The following is a 21,407-nucleotide window of genomic DNA, read 5'->3' as shown; positions in this document are numbered from 1 at the left end:
ACTTTCTCTTCTGCGTCCAGGTCGATGTTCTGGGTCTTCAGGTCGAGTTGGACAAAGTCAAACACGAGCTGCTTGAAGTAGGAAACGACTCGGTCGACCCAGGACCAGGAAGGCGGCTTCAGGTACTTCTCGAGGGCGGTGTACAGCGTCCCTCCGGGGCAGTACTCCGTCACGACGATCTCGCAGACCCCGTCCATGGTAATGTCGACCAGGTGGACGATGTTGGGGTGCGCGAGGATCGTCAAAGCTTCGATCTCTTTCGAAGTTTCTGTCGCGGTGTCCTCCACTCGCAAGGGGATCTTGGCGACGTTCGTGAGACCTGTGGCGGTGCTCGCGACCAGCACGGTCTTCTTCCCGAAGCCGTCGATGCTGAGGTCGGACTTCACATCGAAGCTGTCGCTGAAGGAGGAGGAGGAGGAGGAGGAACTCCTTGGCTCCTCGAAGTCCTCCGAAGACGAGCTCGAAAGAGGTTCGGCGCAGGTGTTGTATTCCTCTGGGGAGGACTCATCTTCTGCGAACTCCTCCTTTGTTCCTTCTCCTGAAGGTAGACTGCCCTCTTCCTGAGTAGTTACTCGACGTTTCACGGTGTTCCTCGCTCGGGTAGTCTTCTCTGATCTCTCTAGAAAGAAACTTTGGTCTGTTTCTGTTGTACCAGTGTGTGACTTTTTATGTCACTGGAAGTTGAAGGAAAAAGAAAGTAGTTACCAGTTGCCATCTCTCCTTTTGTGAAAAAGTGCAAGAAGCACAGTTGAAGTTGATCTTGGGCTTAGTCCAGGGACTGAGTGTCAGCCCCTGGGGGCTGCACCTCCTAATGGAGGTGTGGGGGTTGATGGGTTTTCAAAAATGGGAAACTTCGCTGTCCACCTTCCAGGACTAATTTGTGGAGTTACCCGTCATTGGTCCCTGCCAGTTGTTGACTTTTCTCTCGCTGAGAAGTGGAGGGAATGCCAAGTTGAGTCTCGGGTCTGATCCAGAGATCTATGAGCCCCTTAACCCATTAAACTCCGATGACAAGATTCTCGTCATTTGGTCAAATAAAACAAAAAATCATAAAACACCAAAATGTTTGATCAAACACCAGAAAAACATGATGTCAGTCCTCGCTTCATGCGAGGACTGACGTCATATTTTTCTGGTGTTTGATCAAACATTTAGGTGTTTTATGATTTTTTGTTTTATTTGACCAAATGAAAAGGATCTTGTCATCGGAGTTTAATGGGTTAAGATGTGCACAGAACCTTTACATGTTCAAGTCCCACCTGGGGCCAAAGTTCTCAGTGACACCCAACTCTCGTCACCATCCCTGACTGCCTATTTTAACTAATGGCTTGTGAAATAGTTAGATTTTAAGATTTGTATTTAATGTCCCTATTGCAGAAAGGATAAGGGAAAATATTTCATTTTGTTGATTCTATTGCAAAAATAATTGATTATAGTCAAATATTCAGGGCATCTTTGACCTTTTTTTTTTTTCTATTACCATTATTTTATCAGCCTTGTGGGAAGCAGTCTAGGCTAGAATTGCTGCCCCCCCCCCCACCCGTGTGAGGGCCCTAGATGTGCAGGTTGTCAATAGGTTTTGAAGATGGCAGTAGGGAGATAATTCTGACATCAGTTTCACAGGACCATTCATTAATTATTGTTCCAAGCAATATGAAATGGTTTAACGTCACAAACTCCCACCTACCAGAAGGCTAAGACAGTGCCCCTCACAGAGGGCTTTGTAGCATGGAATTTAGTGAGCCATCAGTGGCGGCGCCAGGAATTTTTAGTTGGGGAGGCTAAGGGGGGCTGAGCAAATTTTTTGGGGGGGCTAATAGTAATATGATAATACACATATATTATCCTCATTTCAGAAGGGGAGGGGGTTAATGGTAGGGCTAGCACTGATGGCTGACAAATCTTTAGCCCTGGCAATTAAAAATTCCACTTAATAAAATTATTTCAATGAGTGTTTTAAATTTTTAATTTGCTCATTTCAGTTGGGGGGGCTAATGGGGGGGCTGGCCACTTTTTTGGGGGGGGCTAAAAAAAACCCAAGCCCCCCCCTGGTGCCGCCACTGTGAGCCATGCTGTTGGACCAACTTTGCCAGTGGCAGGATTTCAACCGCCATCCCCTCAACCTTCACTGCAAGTAATGACGCCCTAACCCGCTCAGCCAGCGAGCTTCCTAATGACGCCCTAACCCACTAATAAAAAATCAGTAAGGTAGTAATACAAATAAACATGACAATAATTGTGGTTTTATCTAAAACTGGTACATAAAGAAAAGTATTTGAAATATATAGCAAATACACCAGTCCATTCAAAATGTCACAAAGAATTCAACCATCCCAGAGATAGTGATACACTCAATAACATGAAATAGCCATTATAGAACTCCAAGCATTATCTTCTCTCTTATATCTTTAAATACATCTGTAGTATATTATATAAAAAAAAAAAAAAGTTACTGTACAAACAGCTAATGTATGTGTAAGTTTCAACAGGTATTTCCTCCTTCAACTTTTTCAATTGGAGATTATTCGTCCAAGTCATTCCCTTACACTTTTACATTTTTTTTTTCTCTAAACCTTTTTTTTCAGCACACAATTCTTTCATTCTCTTTAGATTATGGTAAGGCAAACACTTTCCTCTTGTTAGTCAATAAACAAAAACAGTTATAACTTCATTTCTATATTCCATTCAGTTTTCTGTGGGCTCAATGTATTTATTCTTTTTAAGTCGTTTGCTATAATCATAAAATTGTAGTATTAACAACATTAGTGGTGTCAGTCAAATTGAATATACAAGGCAATAAAGACCACTTAATCTTGTGTACATTCAGAAAATAAAAAAAATAAAAAAAAATTGAGTTTTGAACTTAAGTCCAATGTCTAGACACATGGTAGAACAAATTACATGCACATGTGTACGAGTACAAGTATATTTTATGTGAGCATATATACACATATACACATTTACATACATACCAAGGCTTTTTCCCCCTTCCAAGGGAGGTAGCCAAAAAGGGAAAGGCATAAAAACACTCCCACCCATTTCATCCCTAGATACACTCCACACCCCTCCCACCCTCCCTCTCATCTGAGCACCTCCTGGATGACGGGTCATCCCTGCACCCTGCCCACCGCCCTGGGTCAGAAGCAGTGTCGCAAGACACAGCACATCCACAGCAAGGCCGCTTCATTTAATCAGCGACCCCCCCTCTCCGTCCCCCCTTGCATACAAGGAGAGGACGGGGAGAAATCCCTTCGGGCTGCGTCAAAATTTACTCACACATACTACCCCACCCCCCACCCCATTCCTCCTCATGCAATCACAACATCATCCATATACAACCATTCTCCACTCACCTCTGTCTTCCGTCCTCTCCCTTCCTTCCTCAACAGACATTCCCCTCTTCCCCAAAGCCCCCTTCACCCCATCCATCCACCTCATCCTAGGACGTCCCCTCATGTTCACTCCCTCCACATCTGCCTTCCATACCTCTTTTACTAGTCTTTCTTCACTCATTCTTTCCATGTGTCCAAACCATCCTAATATTCTTTCATCAACCCTATCTCCCAAATCCTTTTTCACCCCTGTTCTCCTCCTCACCTCCTCATTTCTCACTCTATCCAGCCTAGTAACCCCCACCATACTTCTCAGACACCTCATCTCAAACACATTCAAACTCCTTCTCTCTTCTTCTCTTATGTTCCACGTTTCTGCCCCATACAGTGCTGTTGGCACAATCACTCCTTCATACAGTCTCCTCTTTGCATCCATTCCCAAATGTCTATTCCTCATTACACTCTTTAATCCACCAAGGCATTTACTCGCTTCTCTCAATCTACATTCTACCTCCACCTTTTCCTGCTACACTTGCACCCAAGTATCTAAAACTATCCACTTCCTCCAGTCGCTCTCCCTTAATGTTCACTTCCAGTCTACTGCCACTTTCACCCCTTGTACATCTCATCACCTTACTTTTACCCACATTTATCTTTAGCTTTCTTCTATCACATACTCTCCCAAACTCTGCCACCAGCTTCCTCAATCCCTCCTCTGACCCTGCCACAAGCGCAGTGTCGTCCGCAAACAACAGCTGGCTCACCTCCCACTTTTCTCCATTTTCTTTAACCATCTCCAATCCCTGACCCACTACCCTAGCATTCACCTCTCGCACCACCCCATCCATGTATAAGTTGAACAGCCAGGGCGACATAACGCATCCTTGACGAAGTCCCACCTTTACTTCAAACCACTCACTCTCTCCATTTCTAATCCTGACACAAGCTCTACTACTCTCATAAAAACTCTTGACAGCTCCCAAAAGCTTTCCTCCTATCCCATAAATCTGCATAACCTCCCACAGTGCCTTTCTGTCTACCCTATCATAAGCCTTTTCCAGATCCATAAAAGCCCAAAAAACATCCTTCCCCTTTCCTATAGCTTTCTCACATATCTGTCTTACCACAAAGATCTGATCTACACAACCTCTACCTGTCCTAAATCCACACTGTTCCTCACCAATTACTCCTTCTGTTCCTCTCCTAATCCTCTCAATTACACATTTACATAAATATTATGTATGTAAATTTCATTACAGACATACTCACAATTACACCAACCTATTTAATCCTTTTCTTCCTTTCCAAATCTTATTGTACTTGTATGTATGTACCAATAGTCTTTTCCCCTCTGTAAGCGAGATGGCCAAGTTCAAACCTGCCTTGACTTTGCACAGGGGAAAATAAACTTTCTAACTCTGCCCCATTTAATTTCCTTTTTATGAAATGTAGGAACACTGTTGTACTTATCATAGTTAATTATATTTTCAATGAAAATAATGATATCATAGTCTTTAAGTGAAATACAGTGAAGCTGAGACACTCCCTTCTTTTACTCTCTATTTGCAGTTCAGGCAAATATTTTTTCCTCTCTTCGTTTTTTAGTCATAACTGTTCCTGGCTTATGTTGTGCTTCTGGATGGTTGGCTAGTTCTGGTGGGCACGTGGATACAGGAGAGCTCAGCATCGTTTGCTTCAGGTCATAGAAGAGGTGAGAGTCATCTTTTGTCAAGAATGAAATTGCCTTTCCGTGTTTACCTGCACGTCCAGTACGCCCAATACGGTGAGTGTAGTCCTCAATATTCTTGGCCATGTCGTAGTTGATAACCAAAGAAACATCTTTGATATCAATACCTCTTCCTGCAACATCAGTGGCAACCAGGATATCTTTTGCACCTGATTTGAGGTTTGCAAGAGCGTGTTCTCTCTGTTCTTGTCCTTTACCACCGTGCAAAGTGGTTGCATTATGCCCAAGCTTTTCAAGACCTTTAGCCAAAACATCTGCTCCTTTCTTTTGGTTGACAAAGATGAGCACTGGGGGAGTGATTCCTCGCTGTAAGATATTGAGAAGCTTCTTTCTCTTCTCTTGTTCTGAAACCATGTACACAATCTGTTCCACACGCTCCACTGGTTTGCCAATAGATCCAATATATACGTAGGCTGGCCGTCTCAAATACTGCCGTGCCATACGTTCTACGGGTGGAGGCATAGTTGCCGTAAACATGACAGTTTGACGGTACTTTTTCTTAGACATGAAGTTTTCCAGCAATTTTGTCTCATCTTCGGCATCTTCTGTGTCTGGTTTTTCATTCGTGACAGGCATGTACTTGAGAATCTTTTGAACATCTGGTTCAAAACCCATGTCAATCATTTTATCAGCCTCATCAAATACAATATATGTACACTGGTTTAGAACAAGGTAACGATTCTCTAGAACGTCAACTAGACGACCTGGGGTGGCAATCACAATTTCACAACCCATCCTAAGTTTCATACCCTGTTCTTCACGAGAAAGACCACCAATTACCGCCACAGTACGAATACCCAAAGGAAGTCCAAACTTATTTGTCTCTTCTTCAATCTGTTGAGCAAGTTCACGAGTAGGTGCCAGGACCATAGCGTACGGTCCCTGATCTGCATCCTCAATTCGTTCAATCTTAGGCAATGACTGGATCCATACAAGCAATGGAATAAGAAAGGCAAGTGTCTTACCTGAACCGGTTTCTGCCACACCAATGATATCTCTGTTCTGCAGACCAATAGGTATGGCCTGTCTCTGAATAGGTGTAGGTTCAGTGTAACCAACTTTGTTGATAATGTCCATGATGTCACCCTTAATCAATGACTCCGTCCACTTACGGATGGGGTTGGGAATGCGGCCACCCTTGATGGCAATGTTGTAATCCTCCCTAAAGATACGCCAGTCTCGCTCTGTCATCTCCTGCAAACTCTTTTCGCTCCAGTGCCTGTCATCCCATCTCTGTTTGTCCTCTTTCTTCTGTTCCTTCTTTATACGAATAATCTCTTGGTCCTTCTCTGCTTGAGTTCTTCTCCGTTCCATGTATGTGCCATAGAATTTTGATTGGTTCTTCTTCTGCTCTTTCAAGTCCAATCCTCCAAAGTGACCTCGACCAAAGAAGTGTACCTGATGCCTATTAATGTATATGTCATTATAATCCACTGATGTGTCCTCACTCGCATCCCAGTCAAACACAAATTTCCTGTCGTTAAGGCGACGTATTTTCTTTTTCTTTTTAACAATCCCAAGATATCTTTCGTTGACTGCATCCCGCTCAAGCTGTTTACGTTTCTCAGCCTCGATGTCTTCTTTATTTTCTCTAGGTTCTCTCTGTTCACGTCTTCTGTGATCACGTTCTCTTGGATCATCCTGTCGAAGAGCCACGTCTAGTTCTTTGCGACCTTCTGCATACATTTTCTCTCTTGCTTTGCGCTCTTCATCTTGTTTCTTCCTAACTTCATCAATCTATAATATAAAAAAAATTAATGAATATGAGTGTTTAAATGCTGAAAAAAGTATATTCATATAAGGGAGGTAGCCACAAAACGAAGGCATAAAAACCACTCCCACCCATTCCATTCCCACATACTCCACTCCTATCCACCCCCTTATCTTGGCTCCTCCTGGATGATGGGTCATTCCTACATCTTGCCCACTGCCCTGGGTCAAAAGCAGTGTTGCAAGACACAGCACATCCATATCAAGGCCGCTTCATTAAATTGGCGACCCCCTCTCTCCGTCCCCTCATGCAGAAATGGAGAAGACGGGGAGAAAGGAAATTAATCTCATAGTTATCACGGTTATGTAGCTTGCAAAGAAAACCAAGGCAAAAGTGCAAACAACTATACTATTATATCAGAAATACTAATACAAAACAGTCACCTATGCAATTGAGAGCCAAGACCTTAGTTTACAAACCTGATCAACATTTTCATCTCTCAATATATTGACACACTTTTAGATTTTTGTTTTACCCAATGCCAGACAATCCTGTTCAGCTGAGAGGTAGACTGAACAAAACAGGGTCTCCTTTGACCAAGACTCCATTCAGCCAAATTTGACCCTTGGCTGAATAAATAGTTTGGCACTGGTTAGAACAAATTTTTAAAGGTGCCAATTTAATGAAGCTGCCTTGCTGTGGATGTGCTGTATCTTGCAACACTGCTTCTGACCAAGGACAGTGGGTGAGATGCAGGGATGACCCATCATCCAGGAGAAGCCAAGATAAGGAGGGAGGAGGGTGGATGGGAGTGGAGTATGTGGGGATGGATTTTATACCTTTGTTTTCTGACTACCTCCCTTGTGAGGGAGAAAAAGTCTTTGGTATATGTATGTATGTATGTAAAATGAAGGGATTAATTTCTAAATTCATTCTACAGTTTATGAAACTTGGACTGAGAAATATACAACCCAAAACTATTTACTACAGTGTGTTCGCACTGCTGCACTCACTTGTTCCTGTCTCCTCCTGAGCGCTTCAGCCTGGCGGTCAGCCTTGGACATGAACTTTGGTCGACTAAGAGCATCTTCTTCAGCTCTTTTGCGAGCAACCATCTCCTCTAAAGACAGTGGTTCCTTTTTGTTCTTATCAATTGACTTTCTATCTTCTTCTAGGTCCTGTGAAGAAAGGGTCAGTAATAATACAGGGAAAACAAAACGTAGCAAAGTATATTTACCCGACATTCCCTAATACTGACTTTCTTTCCCCTGGTTACATCTTGAGTTGTTTTTCTTAAACAAGTAGTTTTAAAAAATTATGTGTATCAAAATCATGGTTAAAAACTAAACATAAAATTCAATTAATTTATTTTTCAAAGCAAACATTCCATAAATCATCTGGGCCCTGTAACCTGAGGGGGGTAATGAGTAAAGTTGGAGATTATCTGTCGCAATCACAATGAAGCAATGCAGATAATCCAGCTCTAGCTGTCAGTCCTGTCATGTACATGTACCCCACAAGCATTCTAGCATCAATGCAAATTGTATGCATTTGGAGTTGGAGTGCATAGGACCTGACACTGGTATTGACAGGCCAGAAAGGGTCACCGCATTAGGTCAAGTAGTGCCATGGTGTTGGGTCAGTCCCACATATGTATGCTGCCTGCCCTGAGCAGGCAGGCCAGTCAGTTAGTTCTCTGTACTCAACTTGTTATGCATCACTAGGCCTTCACAGTCAGTCCCCCACTTCAGGGACCACGCCACATCTGCCTCTGACACACTTACCCTCACTAGAATAAAGTATATGAATGAAACTGCGCATCACTCTCTCCCTAAATCACCTAGCCCAAGTAACACACTCATATGTTACAGTCCCTCCTGTAGAAGTTCTGTGACTCAACGCATTGTCCTTGACCTGAGCAGTGTGGTGGAAGACAGGGATCACCCTTCATCCATAAGGTACTGAGATTGGAGGGGCAATACCTGGATTTGATGTGTATATGAAATAGGTGGGTACTCTGACTAGGCCAACCCCTTATATGAGGTGAAAGATATTTGGTATGTTTATTCCATTTCTATATACCAAGAGCTTTTTCACCCTTACAAGGGAGGTAGCCAATTCAGAGGCACATACCTATTCCCACCCATTTTACTTTCTATCACCCCTCCCATCTCAGCTCCTGATGGTGTGTTTTTATATATGTATGTATGTATATATATATATATATATATATATATATATATATATATATATATATATATATATATATATATATATATATACACACACACACACACACACACAAAGTGCTTCTTCTCCCTTATGAAGGAAGTAGCTAAGTCAAAGTCATGCACCCCTTCCACTCCCACCCACCACCCTTGTTTCCCTCTCATCTTAGCTCCTCATGAATGAATGGTCATCTCTGCCTCCCACTCACTGCCCTAGGTCAAAAGCAATGCAGCAAGACACAGTACATCCACAGCAAAGCCCCTTCACTTAATTGGTGACCCCCCTCTGTCTCCTCATGCAGAAACTAGAGGGCAGAGAAATCCCTTCTGGCTGCATCAAACTATCATCCACACACAATTACCCTCCATTCACCCCTATCCCCCCCAAACTACTCAACAGACATTCCCCTCTTGCTCAAAGCCCCTTTCACCCCATCCATCCACCTCATCCTCAGTCATCCTCTCAAGTTCACTCCATCCACTGCTTTCCACTTTTCTTTGCTAATCTTTCTTCACCTACTCTTTCTATGTATCCAAACCATCCCAATAATCTTTCATCAGCCTTATCTGTTAGCTCCTTTTCCATCCCTGCTCTCCCCCTCACCCTATCCAACCTTGCAATCCCTACCATACTTCTTAGACACTTCATTTCAAACATTTATAAACTTCTCCTTTCTGCCTCTCTTGAATTCCAAGTCTCTGCCCCCATCCAGGGTCATTGGCATGGTCACCTCTTCATATAAGTTCTTTGAAACTATTCCCAGGTGCCTATTTCTTACGACACTTTTCAATTCCCCAAGATGTTTACTTGCAACTCTCAATCTAAGTTTACCTCCACCCCACTCCTCCATCTCCTGCTACATGGAACCCCAAATACTTGAAATTGACCACTTCCTCCAGCCTCTTTCTTTTAAGACTTACTTTCAATTCACTGCCATCCTCTCCCCTTGCACATCTCATCACCTTACCTTTACCCACATTTACCTTCAATTTTCTCCTATTGCATACCTTCCCAAACCCCATCCCTCAATGCCTTAATCCTTCTGACCCTGCCACAAGTGTGCTGTCTGCAAACAACAACTGGCTCACTTCCCGTTTCTATCCATCTCTAATCTCCTGCCTATTAGCCTTTCATCTACCTTTTGTACCACCTCATCTGTGTACACTTTGAACAGCCATGGAGAAATGACACAGCCCTGATGCAGCTCCACCTTTACCTCAAACTACTTGCTCTCTCAGTTTCCAATTCTGACAAGCTCTACCTCCCTTGTAAGGGAGAAAAATCCTTTGGTATATGCATGTATGACAAGCTCTATTGCTTTTGTAAAAAGTCTTGACTGCCCTTGACAGCTTTACCCCAATCCTATAGTGGCTTCCTGTCTACCCTGTCATAAGCCTTCTCCAAATCCATAAAGTCCTAAAAAGCATACTTACCTTTAGCCAAAGCCTTATGTAATGTTACATTTGATCAAAATTATTTTTTCTCATCATTTCCACCATAAATTACATGTAGAATAATAATTCATATGTACTGATGGTGATCAATGAAATCAATATAATTTTAGCATCTGGAGAGACTGGACTACCAAGTGAATCTATTTGGAGAAAGGGATTATTCCCTTAGATTTGAGAGCCATTTGTCTTTGAGTCATGGGTCCCCGCCTCTTGTGAGCAGACACCACATCCAGTTGTCTCCACTTGCCACTGATTGTACTGGTTTCTGTACTCCAAAATCATAAACTATTAGCTTTACACTACACATTCTTCCCAAGTTTTATCACACTTTCCATTAAAACTTGGATTATCATACTCAATGGCTTACTATTTCAAGCACCCACACTCTTAGTCCCTCTATTTTTACCTTGTACAGTATATCAAATGTTATTCTGTACACCATTTATAATTTTGTTAAAGTATGACAATAAAGTATTAGCTTGTAACTACTAGACAAAAAAAAAAAAAAAGTGATAATTACCCTTTCTTTCTTGGACACTAATTCATCCCTGAATTCATCAAGTTTAACTACCTTAGGCTCTTTGCCATCTTTCTCATCTGCAGGACTTCTGTTCCTCTTCCTGTCTTCCCTATCCCGATCTTTCTTGTGCCTGAGATGACAAAAAAAAAAAAAAAAATTAGTTAAATCATTCTAAACATATATATTATCATTTAAGAATCCTTATTTTCCATTATAACTTGATGAAAAGGATGCCGGTAGGTGAGATTGGGGTTTGTGGGAGAGAGGGAGAAAGAAAAACAAAAAAAAAAAAAAAAAAAAAATATATATACATATATAATATATATATATACATAAATATATATATATATATATATATATATATATATACACAGTGGCCGCGAAAAGTTTGGGCGCAAAATTATAGGCGCCCCAACTTTCCCCTAAACTCAAAACATGCGAAAAATACAACTTTCCACCCAAACTTTTCGCTATTTTTCAATGCTAGCGTTTGTACCCGTATTTAGCCGAGACAATACACACTATTTGGCAACTCTGTTTAGGCACACTCGATGTCACATGGAGTCACTTTCTAAACATCTCTCACGGAGAGTAGTCTTTTTTTTGCGGTGGTCTCTGTTTTTGTGCCTTGATATCTCCGTAATGGGAAGTGGTAAAGAGCTGGAAAGAGACACAGTTGTTACAATCATAACCCTCTATAAGGAGGGTTATAAGTGTAAAGATATTGCTACTTGTGTGGGAATTGGAGTGCGTCAAGTGCAAAAGTGGACCAAGAAATTTCGAGACGAAGGAAGTGACATCATTCCTACTCCAAAGCATCGCTCTGGTCGGCCAAGGAAGATATCAAATCGTATTTCTACGGTTCTAACTGCCTCATAATAACCGTAGGGGGCAGTTAGAACCGTAGAAGTACGATTTGATATCTTCCTTGGCCGACCAGAGCGATGCTTTGGAGTAGGAATGATGTCACTTCCTTCGTCTCGAAATTTCTTAGTCCACTTTTGCACTTGACGCACTCCAATTCCCACACGAGTAGCAATATCTTTACACTTATAACCCTCCTTATAGAGGGTTATGATTGTAACAACTGTGTCTCTTTCCAGCTCTTTACCACTTCCCATTACGGAGATATCAAGGCACAAAAACAGAGACCACCGCAAAAAAAAGACTACTCTCCGTGAGAGATGTTTAGAAACTGACTCCATGTGACATCGAGTGTGCCTAAACAGAGTTGCCAAATAGTGTGTATTGTCTCGGATAAATACGGGTACAAACGCTAGCATTGAAAAATAGCGAAAAGTTTGGGTGGAAAGTTGTATTTTTCGCATGTTTTGAGTTTAGGGGAAAGTTGGGGCGCCCATAATTTTGCGCCCAAACTTTTCGCAGCCACTGTATGTATGTATATATATATATATATATAAAACCACCACAATAATAACATGTATTAAATTCAACAGCTATAGGAAAGGGGAAGGATGTTTTTTGGGCTTTTATGGATCTGGAAAAGGCTTATGATAGGGTAGACAGAAAGGCACTGTGGGAGGTTATGCAGATTTATGGGATAGGAGGAAAGCTTTTGGGAGCTGTTAAGAGTTTTTATGAGAGTAGTAGAGCATGTGTTATGATTAGAAATGGAGAGTGTGAGTGGTTTGAAGTAAAGGTGGGACTTCGTCAAGGATGCGTTATGTCGCCCTGGCTGTTCAACTTATACATGGATGGGGTGGTGCGAGAGGTGAATGCTAGGGTAGTGAGTCAGGGATTGGAGATGGTTAAAGAAAATGGAGAAAAGTGGGAGGTGAGCCAGCTGTTGTTTGCGGACGACACTGCGCTTGTGGCAGGGTCAGAGGAGGGATTGAGGAAGCTGGTGGCAGAGTTTGGGAGAGTATGTGATAGAAGAAAGCTAAAGATAAATGTGGGTAAAAGTAAGGTGATGAGATGTACAAGGGGTGAAAGTGGCAGTAGACTGGAAGTGAACATTAAGGGAGAGCGACTGGAGGAAGTGGATAGTTTTAGTTACTTGGGTGCAAGTGTAGCAGGAAAAGGTGGAGTGAAGGTGGAGGTAGAATGTAGATTGAGAGAAGCGAGTAAATGCCTTGGTGGTTTAAAGAGTGTAATGAGGAATAGACATTTGGGAATGGATGCGAAGAGGAGACTGTATGAAGGAGTGATTGTGCCAACAGCACTGTATGGGGCAGAAACGTGGAACATAAGAGAAGAAGAGAGAAGGAGTTTGAATGTGTTTGAGATGAGGTGTCTGAGAAGTATGGTGGGGGTTACTAGGCTGGATAGAGTGAGAAATGAGGAGGTGAGGAGGAGAACAGGGGTGAAAAAGGATTTGGGAGATAGGGTTGATGAAAGAATATTAGGATGGTTTGGACACATGGAAAGAATGAGTGAAGAAAGACTAGTAAAAGAGGTATGGAAGGCAGATGTGGAGGGAGTGAACATGAGGGGACGTCCTAGGATGAGGTGGATGGATGGGGTGAAGGGGGCTTTGGGGAAGAGGGGAATGTCTGTTGAGGAAGGAAGGGAGAGGACGGAAGACAGAGGTGAGTGGAGAATGGTTGTATATGGATGATGTTGTGACTGCATGAGGAGGAATGGGCGGGGGGTGGGGGGTGGGGTAGTATGTGTGAGTAAATTTTGACGCAGCCCGAAGGGATTTCTCCCCGTCCTCGCCTTATATGCAAAGGGGGACGGAGAGGGGGGGTCGCTGATTAAATGAAGCGGCCTTGCTGTGGATGTACTGTGTCTTGCGACACTGCTTCTGACCCAGGGCGGCGGGCAGGGTGCAGGGATGACCCGTCATCCAGGAGGTGCTCAGATGAGAGGAAGGGCGGGAGGGGTGTGGAGTGTATTTAGGGATGAAATGGGTGGGAGTGTTTTTATGCCTTTCCCTTTTTGGCTACCTCCCTTGGAAGGGGGAAAAAGCCTTGGTATATGTATGTATGTAAATTCAACATCTTCAGCAGAGTGGTTGTAAATAGATAAATAGATGAAGAAATGAAGGCCTGAAGGGATGTTCTTGTCTGCTCTGTAATTTTTTTTTTTTTTTTTGGATAAGATGAGTAAAGCCATAGAGGTAAACCAGCTACAGCTGTTGGGTCCTGCTGTGGAAATGTTATGTCTCCCTGTATTGCGTTTATTCCAAACAACATAGTGGAAGATGGATGACCTCTCATCCATGAGGTGCTAAGAAGGGAGGGGCAATGACTGGATTACAGATAAGTATTCACCTTGGTCTTTTGGATCACGTGTTGAACTCGTGATCGACAGCTATTTCCATCCCAGAAGAGAGCTCAGAGCTCGTATGACCGATCTATGGGTAATGCACACACACACACCTTGTACACACACACCCAACTCCCCGCCCACAAGAGTCAGAGTAACGACCCGAAGCACAGCGATACCGAAATAATTTCGGCCCTGGGCAGGATTCGAACCAGGTACTGCGAGCACCACCGTGCTTGACAGTCCAGCGCTCTATCAACCGCACCACCGGGAAGGGTGGTGTAGTATTGGGTTTGGGGGTCTGTCTTGGAGTGCTTGGTTTGTGACTTGGGTGTGCATGTGTTTCTGCATGGTTGTGCACTGGGGTAATGTAGATATCAGCATAGTATAATGCTGGATTATTTTTTTTTTTACTGGTAGCTTTACCAATGCATGTGATTCGGAACTCATTTATATGGAAGACATAAACCTGAACTTACCCATCTCGAAAACGTTCTCTTTCCTTATCACCATCGCGCTCTCTTTCTCTGTCTCTGTGTCGTCCTTTATCTCTATCACGTTCCCTTTCTCTATCTCTATCCCTGTCTCTCCGCTCACGTTCCCTGTCTCTCTCTTTACGCTCACGGCTACGACTGCGTCTCCTGTGGTTCTTTAATCCTGTGTCTTCATCCATCCTGAAAAACAAAGCATGACAATTAGTAACTGTGCACAAAACCCCAGCACAAGAAAAACCTTTACTACATATTGAACCAAACAGTAATTACAAAATAACATATGAAAAATGAATGTACAATTAACTTAAAAGGACTTACTCTAAACCTAGAAATCTATAACAATGAAAAGTTCCCTGGATTTGAACAAATACATGCTACAAGTATTAAAGAGCACCATCTTGGCAGAGTGGGACCTGTTAAATTAAGTAAAACTGTATACTAGTCAGATCCCTTTCCTTCTACAAGTTTAGGATTACTAGAGTAACTTTATCACAGAGGCATGCTGCCACCACATCAGGCAAATATTGCCTCCACAGTCAACCTATGACACAGAAACATACTGTTTATCCCACATTTATTCAGTTACTAAACATGCATATACACCTACTGTAGGTTTCTCAATCCAACACTCGCCAACCATTACTTATACACACGTTTAGGCCCAGAACATAAAACTACTTCGGGAATTGGCCCAAAACATAAAACACCACCAATTCCCAAAATAGGTTTATATCCAGGGCTCAAACATCAAAACACGTGGTGGTTGGCAAGTGTTGGATTAAGAGACCTAGATGTACACTATTCTTATAGTAACAATCCTAAAAACCATAAAAAAGGGAATGGTAAATTTTTAGAAGTGCACACCTATGTGATCGAGCAATAAAAAAAATATTGATTTTGTAAATTATAATACATCGTAATATACATTTTTCTTGGCAAACTCAGTAACAGAAAAAATTGTTAAAAGCATTACACAAATGGAGCCACAGTGACTGCTTGAGACACCATCTTTGTTTTGATAGATGCGGAGGTCGAAGAAATTAAAGTACAATAAATGCATCTAACCTAACCTATATTTAGTAATGCAGTACCCATAATTCTAAAGGTTATCAGGGTCATCATTGTCATATGGCCGGTTTTGGCATCTGATCAGACTGCAGGTTGTAAAGGAGTATCATCTAAGTCTAAATAAAAATATTCTTCTAAAAAACGCTGTGGAAGTCGGGGACAGGTGGTATTACGGTGAAACTTTGTCCTAAAAATATTCTTGAAAAAGCGCTTGGGTAAGTCGGGGTCAGGTGGTATTCTTCTTCTTCGCGTTCCTCTTCTTCTTCTTCTTGTTCTTCGCGTTCTTCTTCTTGTTCTTCGCATTCTTCTTCTTCTTCTTCGTGTTCTTCTTCCTCGCGTTCTTCTTCACATTCTACTTCATGTTCTTCTTCGCATTCTTCTTCGTGCTGGGGATCCCGTGTTGGGGTTCCACCCCGAGGCCGAGGCCGAAGGGGAAAACGAGGGATTAGAGCGCGGAAAGCTGCGGCCGTAGGCAGCTGTTTACGCAGCCAAGCCCCCGGCGAAGCCGAAGAGGGCGAAGCCCGTGGTTTGTAGCTTGAAGAAAAGGATGAATTTCAGCTCCATAGCACTATTTTACAAATATGTAGCATGGTGACATCACTTGGAGTGGGAGAACCCCTGGTACACAATGTCAACGCCATCATCAAAAAATGTATGTCACATTGATATATTAAAATCTACAAAATAGATATCTAATTTTCTATAGTTATTTTGCATACATGTGCACTTCTAAAAAAAAATACTACATAAATTTTTTACATAGATAATTAATCCTTTTGACTCACATGTTTGCTAGATAAAATTTAAAATCCAAGTTTTATGGTTTTGGCATTATGTTAACCATAATACTTTGAAATACTTTTCACAAACATTCTTTTACCATGTGTAACCTTTCTGTCTGAAATAGTAATTAAAGGAGTACGTGACACCTGGAGGTCATTTTCTAAAATATTTAGAGTAAAGAGCTGAAACTTCTCAGGTAAATAGGTATCCATATTGCCTACATTTTAGGTGAAGCAGAATGATGTATGTACACATGTACACATGTACATATGTACATATACCAGTAGCAACATTTAAACGTGCACAGCACCATAATACGTGGACCAATTTGTTTTATATTTTGGCTATGATTAGTCAGTAGGCACACCTAGGGCCGGTCATTGAGTAATTGAACAATTTCCTTTATACTTTTGCATACAGGCATTTCAATTTTAATGGCTGGCAAAAATCGTGAAAAATACAATTTTTTTTGCTTTGTTTCCATTATTACTCCGAACTCTTTCATCCTATTCAAAATATTCGAACGATCGGCCCTAACAGTTACTAAAAGTAATATTCCCTGTAAGTTTCATCTAAATCTAATGTATATTAGATTTTTTATGATTAAAAAAAAAGTAGAAAAATATCGAACGGAGATATGGCAACTTGAAATATGAATATATCTGTAACTTGCTTATAGTTTCACCAATTTGACTGATTTTTTTCATGGCTTAATTCTTATTATATAATAAGTAAGTACAGTAAAAATTATCAACATATTTTAATTATAAGTACTTTAAATACTGAAAAACTAAAGTATAAGTATGTCACAGTAGTGACGACGCACAGACGACAACATCATATAATTTGCTTTTTTGCACCTTTGGCGGTTTCTTCATATGAAACCTCTCTGCTGGGGGGTCTTCAGGGTATCTAAATCATTGGAAAGAGGTTTATTTTCCAGTAGTGGGCGCCTTCTCTTTCCTCATCAGATTCCCCTCGCCAATCTATGTTGGTAGGGCACCCCCTCCAGCATCATATGATGTCCCTTCTTCTTTCTTCTTCCTGTATAGCCTTGATCTTTTTCCTCTTGCTTTCTTCTTTGGATTTAATCTTCCTCTTTGAATTGTTTAGTCTAATGTTGTCCTTTACCTCTGTCACCGTCACAGAGGTGCAGGTGAGGGCGGTGGTGGAGTGAGAGGTGGTGAGATCTTTAGTCGTCTTTGACTGCTTGCCATCTTTAACTGCTGTTTTTTGTCATTGTGATGTTCTTTTTGCTACCCATGATGACTGTACTAAAGAGTAATATGTACTAGCTAAAGTAATAGATTGCAATGAGAGCTCATGAGACATGCGTACTTCCCTTTTCAGAGCTAGCCGGTAACTAACGCTTAGTTTCGCACAAAGTTGACGAAATATTCTCCCTCCACCTTCCTCCCTTCCCCTCCACAATCGTATTGGCCGTTGATACACTGGGCGAGTGTAAATTCAATCAAATTTCAACGTTATTCGCTGCGCCTGAAGGTCCTAAGTGGCACGCCTCCTTCTAGTGTGGGTTGCGCCTTTAAATCTGTCCCTTTAATCCTCACCCAGGACCTTTAAATTGCGCGCGGCTGGAAAATTATTTGTCGGGATTTATTTCTAAGTGGTATACAAACATTTTGAACACAGTTTTGAAAAATGCCATATCTTGACCAAATTCACCCCCCCAGGTGTCGCGTACCCCCTTAATTGAGATGATCTCACAAGCACTGGTGGTGCAGTTGAAAGCATACTGGTTTCCTAGTTATGGTTTGAGTCCCATACTTCTCTCCAATTACTAGTATTGACTGTTACCTGACCTAACAGTCTGAGTGCATAGGGTAAAGGTGATGGCTTTGGCAAAAGCTACGTGCCTCCTGGCATAGGCTTGTAACCTTCACTCTCACATGAGTCAATGTTCAGGACGAAATGGGTTACATCAGTAATGCCAGAATCCTTGAATTTGTTTAGAATCAGTGGACATGATTTAATCTTCACTCAGCCACTCTGTGACATGACCTAAAAAATTACATTCCAGACTCGCTGCTCTCAATCCAGGATGAATTTTTAGAAGTGCTATGGCAATAATAAATTAAATATTAATTATGTAAATTATAAAACATCAACATAACATCCATTATTCTTGGCAGAAATCAATAATAGAATAAGTTGCTATCAGCAGTACACTACTGAATAGAGTCAGGACGAGTACTTGAGACTCCATCTTTGTTTTGATAGATGTGGAAGTCAAAGAAGTTAAATTATGATGAATTTGCCTAATCTAACCTAACCTACATCTAGTAATGCGGTACCTGTAATGCAAGATCTCATCAGGGTTGTCATTGTTGTCAGGGATGTTGAGGGCCAGTTTTGGCATCTGATCAGACTGCGGGGTGTAGAGGAGTTTCAAAGCTTCAAGAATGGCATGAAGCTCGGCTCCATAGCACTATTTCGAAAATATGTAGCATGCAAGGTACTGGCGGAGGTACTGAGGCCATATTCCAGGCCTCAGTACCCATTGCCATTGTGACTGTCAAATTGACACTGACAGGACTGGACGTTTGAGTCTAGATATGTTAGAAAATTAGAGAAGAGGAGATAGGACCCAACAAGTATTTGCTCCTGTTGTTGGACTTCCAATGGGACGCGAATATTTCTTATTTTCATGTTTTGGGGAGAGTTTTAGTCTCCTTAATTACAGATTAGATATGGTTTATCAATTATTTTCATCGTTGAACAGACAAGTACGTTGCAGAACGGGGACGTTTTGAACCGGGGACGTCTTGGTACTACCACACCGGGGACGTTTTGACTGGATACCGCTCCTTTCCTATTATATACTACACTTAGGTAAACATAATTAGATAAATAAATACAGACAACATGGCATTTCAAACCTATCGTTGCCACTCCTTTCAGTAGTGTATTTGCTTTTAGAGGTTATTTTGTTATTAATTTCTGACAAGAAAGACATATATATTGATGTATTATAATCTTATCTACAAAGTTGGTATCTAATTTTCTACTGCTATATCATTTAGGTGTGCACTTCAAAAACTAAACTCATTCCAGCTGACCTATTTCAATATATAGCTACAATACAATAAATATAAATCATATCTAGGGATGCGCAACAATCATAAATACTTTCATATACCTGACCTGTTATGCCTACATTGTGATGCATATGGAACTGGATTATGAATGGAGGAAAGCTGGAGAGGATTTCTGTGAAGATTCAAGATTGCTATTGTGGGGTACGAGTAGGGTTCTATATGGGTAGCGGCTCAAATCTACCTCCCTTCAAAATTTCACACCTAAGGCTAAACCCAAGGCTTCGTCCCAAATCCATTACCTAGTTGTCCTTCTCTTATTAAAAATAAGTACAAGACATTCCGCCACTAGAGACTAATAAATAGGTTCATCTGTTCAAACATTATGACGTGATGATCATGAAATAACCTTTATACAATACCTTAAATGACATATAGCTCTTCAAAGTTGTGGATAACTCTAATTGAGTCTGGACAACGTTTGTTTACGAAGCACGTTCGAATTGTTGCATTACTGCACGGAAACCATGTTTATTTGATTTTTACCATATAAAAAGAAAATCACAATGACTTAAAAAGTTTTATTTCTAGCATAAATGTATTCACAAAACATATCTAACAACAAAATACATTGAAGTTAAGTCCAGAATATATGCATAGTCCAAGAAGTTTCGAAGGCGGGAAATTTGACTGAGCGCTTGGAATTGCATGTCCCCGGTGGCGAATAGAGAAAAATCTCTATAGATATATGGGGTACCATGACAATGACGGTAAGGATCAATGGGTACACTATAGATATATAATGCTTTACTGAATATATTTAATGTAGCACCAATTATATATCACGCCAAACGCATCGAGATGATAAACGTGGAGGAGTAATAGTTTATTAATACCAGACAGGGAGAGAGAGAGAGAGATGGGACTTTATGAGAATGATATAACAGAAGTTGGTGCACTTGTTCGACTCGTGGAAAATGTTGGGAGAGGTATTTGTTCAGTAGTGGACTCCGAATAGATTACAGTTTGATCAGAGAAACTAATTTTCAAAAGTCAAGGTTAGTGTTTTCTGTTACAATAGCTAATAATAGAAAATGTAAAAATGTAAGGGGTAACTTTACTTATATATATACAGTTTAACTTTTGATAATATTGAATGCTTTATTGTTTGTATTAGAGATAGCTTACTAAGAATTCGACGAACACACCTCAGCTACAGGAAATTTTGCTGTTTCCTCCCTAGCCATGATGCCTCCAGTGAAGTGATAGACGATGTGCCAGCTTGTTATAATGGGGTCATATGTTACTATAAAATAGTGTGGGAAGTGTCTTCAATTTTCTGTAAGAATGTATCCTGCCGTCTTTTGAATACTTAAACTGTGCAATCTGTTGTGTTCTTCAGTAGTATAGGAAACTATTGAAGAGCTTGGGGGCCGATTTGTTGAAGGAGGTTCCCCAGAGTGATAAGGTGCTCCTGCTGATGCTGGTGATTCCTTCGTAGCAAGATCTACCTCATGTCCTTTCTTGGCTAAGTAACCCTCCAGCATTTTCCTAGTGTAAATCATCTAGCCATACCTCTGATTTCTCATATCCATTCTTTCTTGCATTAAAACACAACCCGCACCAACTGATGATGCATGATCTACTTCAACAAATATTGTATTGTTAGTATAAGAAATTGAAAGCAAATTGGACATGGATAGCTCAGTTTTGACCTTACTGAAAGCATTTGCTTCTACTTTAGACCAAATAAAATCTGCTTTTTTCTTCAATGAATTATACAAA

The 21,407-nt window shown here is 41.2% G+C and overlaps 1 protein-coding gene across 2 annotated transcripts; it reads right to left on the bottom strand.

Moving 5' to 3' along the window:
* Positions 1-2,227: 2,227 nt before the first annotated feature.
* LOC143029642 (putative ATP-dependent RNA helicase DDX23) lies at positions 2,228-20,168 on the bottom strand. Of its 2 annotated transcripts, none has more exons than XM_076192425.1 (5): positions 20,045-20,168; positions 14,704-14,898; positions 10,994-11,123; positions 7,804-7,968; positions 2,228-6,816 (listed from the first exon to the last, which is right to left on the bottom strand). In XM_076192425.1, the coding sequence occupies exons 2-5, from the start codon at positions 14,895-14,897 to the stop codon at positions 4,903-4,905; spliced, it is 2,403 nt and encodes an 800-aa protein (XP_076048540.1). In that variant the 5' UTR covers position 14,898; positions 20,045-20,168; the 3' UTR covers positions 2,228-4,902. The 2 variants fall into 2 exon arrangements, with proteins under 2 accessions (XP_076048540.1, XP_076048541.1); XM_076192426.1 differs by having other exon boundaries at positions 11,045-11,123.
* Positions 20,169-21,407: the final 1,239 nt, after the last annotated feature.

This window comes from Oratosquilla oratoria, chromosome 11 (genome assembly GCF_046742065.1).
Source record: "Oratosquilla oratoria isolate Oo_2021 chromosome 11, ASM4674206v1, whole genome shotgun sequence".
In the NCBI taxonomy this organism is placed as follows: Eukaryota; Metazoa; Arthropoda; class Malacostraca; order Stomatopoda; family Squillidae; genus Oratosquilla; species Oratosquilla oratoria.
Note: the sequence above shows the minus strand (reverse complement) of the source record. Positions and strands in the feature narration are given on the sequence as shown.

What these genes read in the sequence shown, in the direction of transcription:
- LOC143029642 (XM_076192425.1), bottom strand. Translation starts at nt 14,897, where the DNA reads ATGGATGAAGACACAGGATTAAAGAACCACAGGAGACGCAGTCGTAGC. An exon ending in AGAGAACGTTTTCGAGATGG is followed by an intron (nt 11,124 to 14,703) that starts GTAAGTTCAGGT and finishes TTGTCATCTCAG; the next exon opens with GCACAAGAAAGATCGGGATA. An exon ending in TAGTGTCCAAGAAAGAAAGG is followed by an intron (nt 7,969 to 10,993) that starts GTAATTATCACT and finishes CTTTCTTCACAG; the next exon opens with GACCTAGAAGAAGATAGAAA.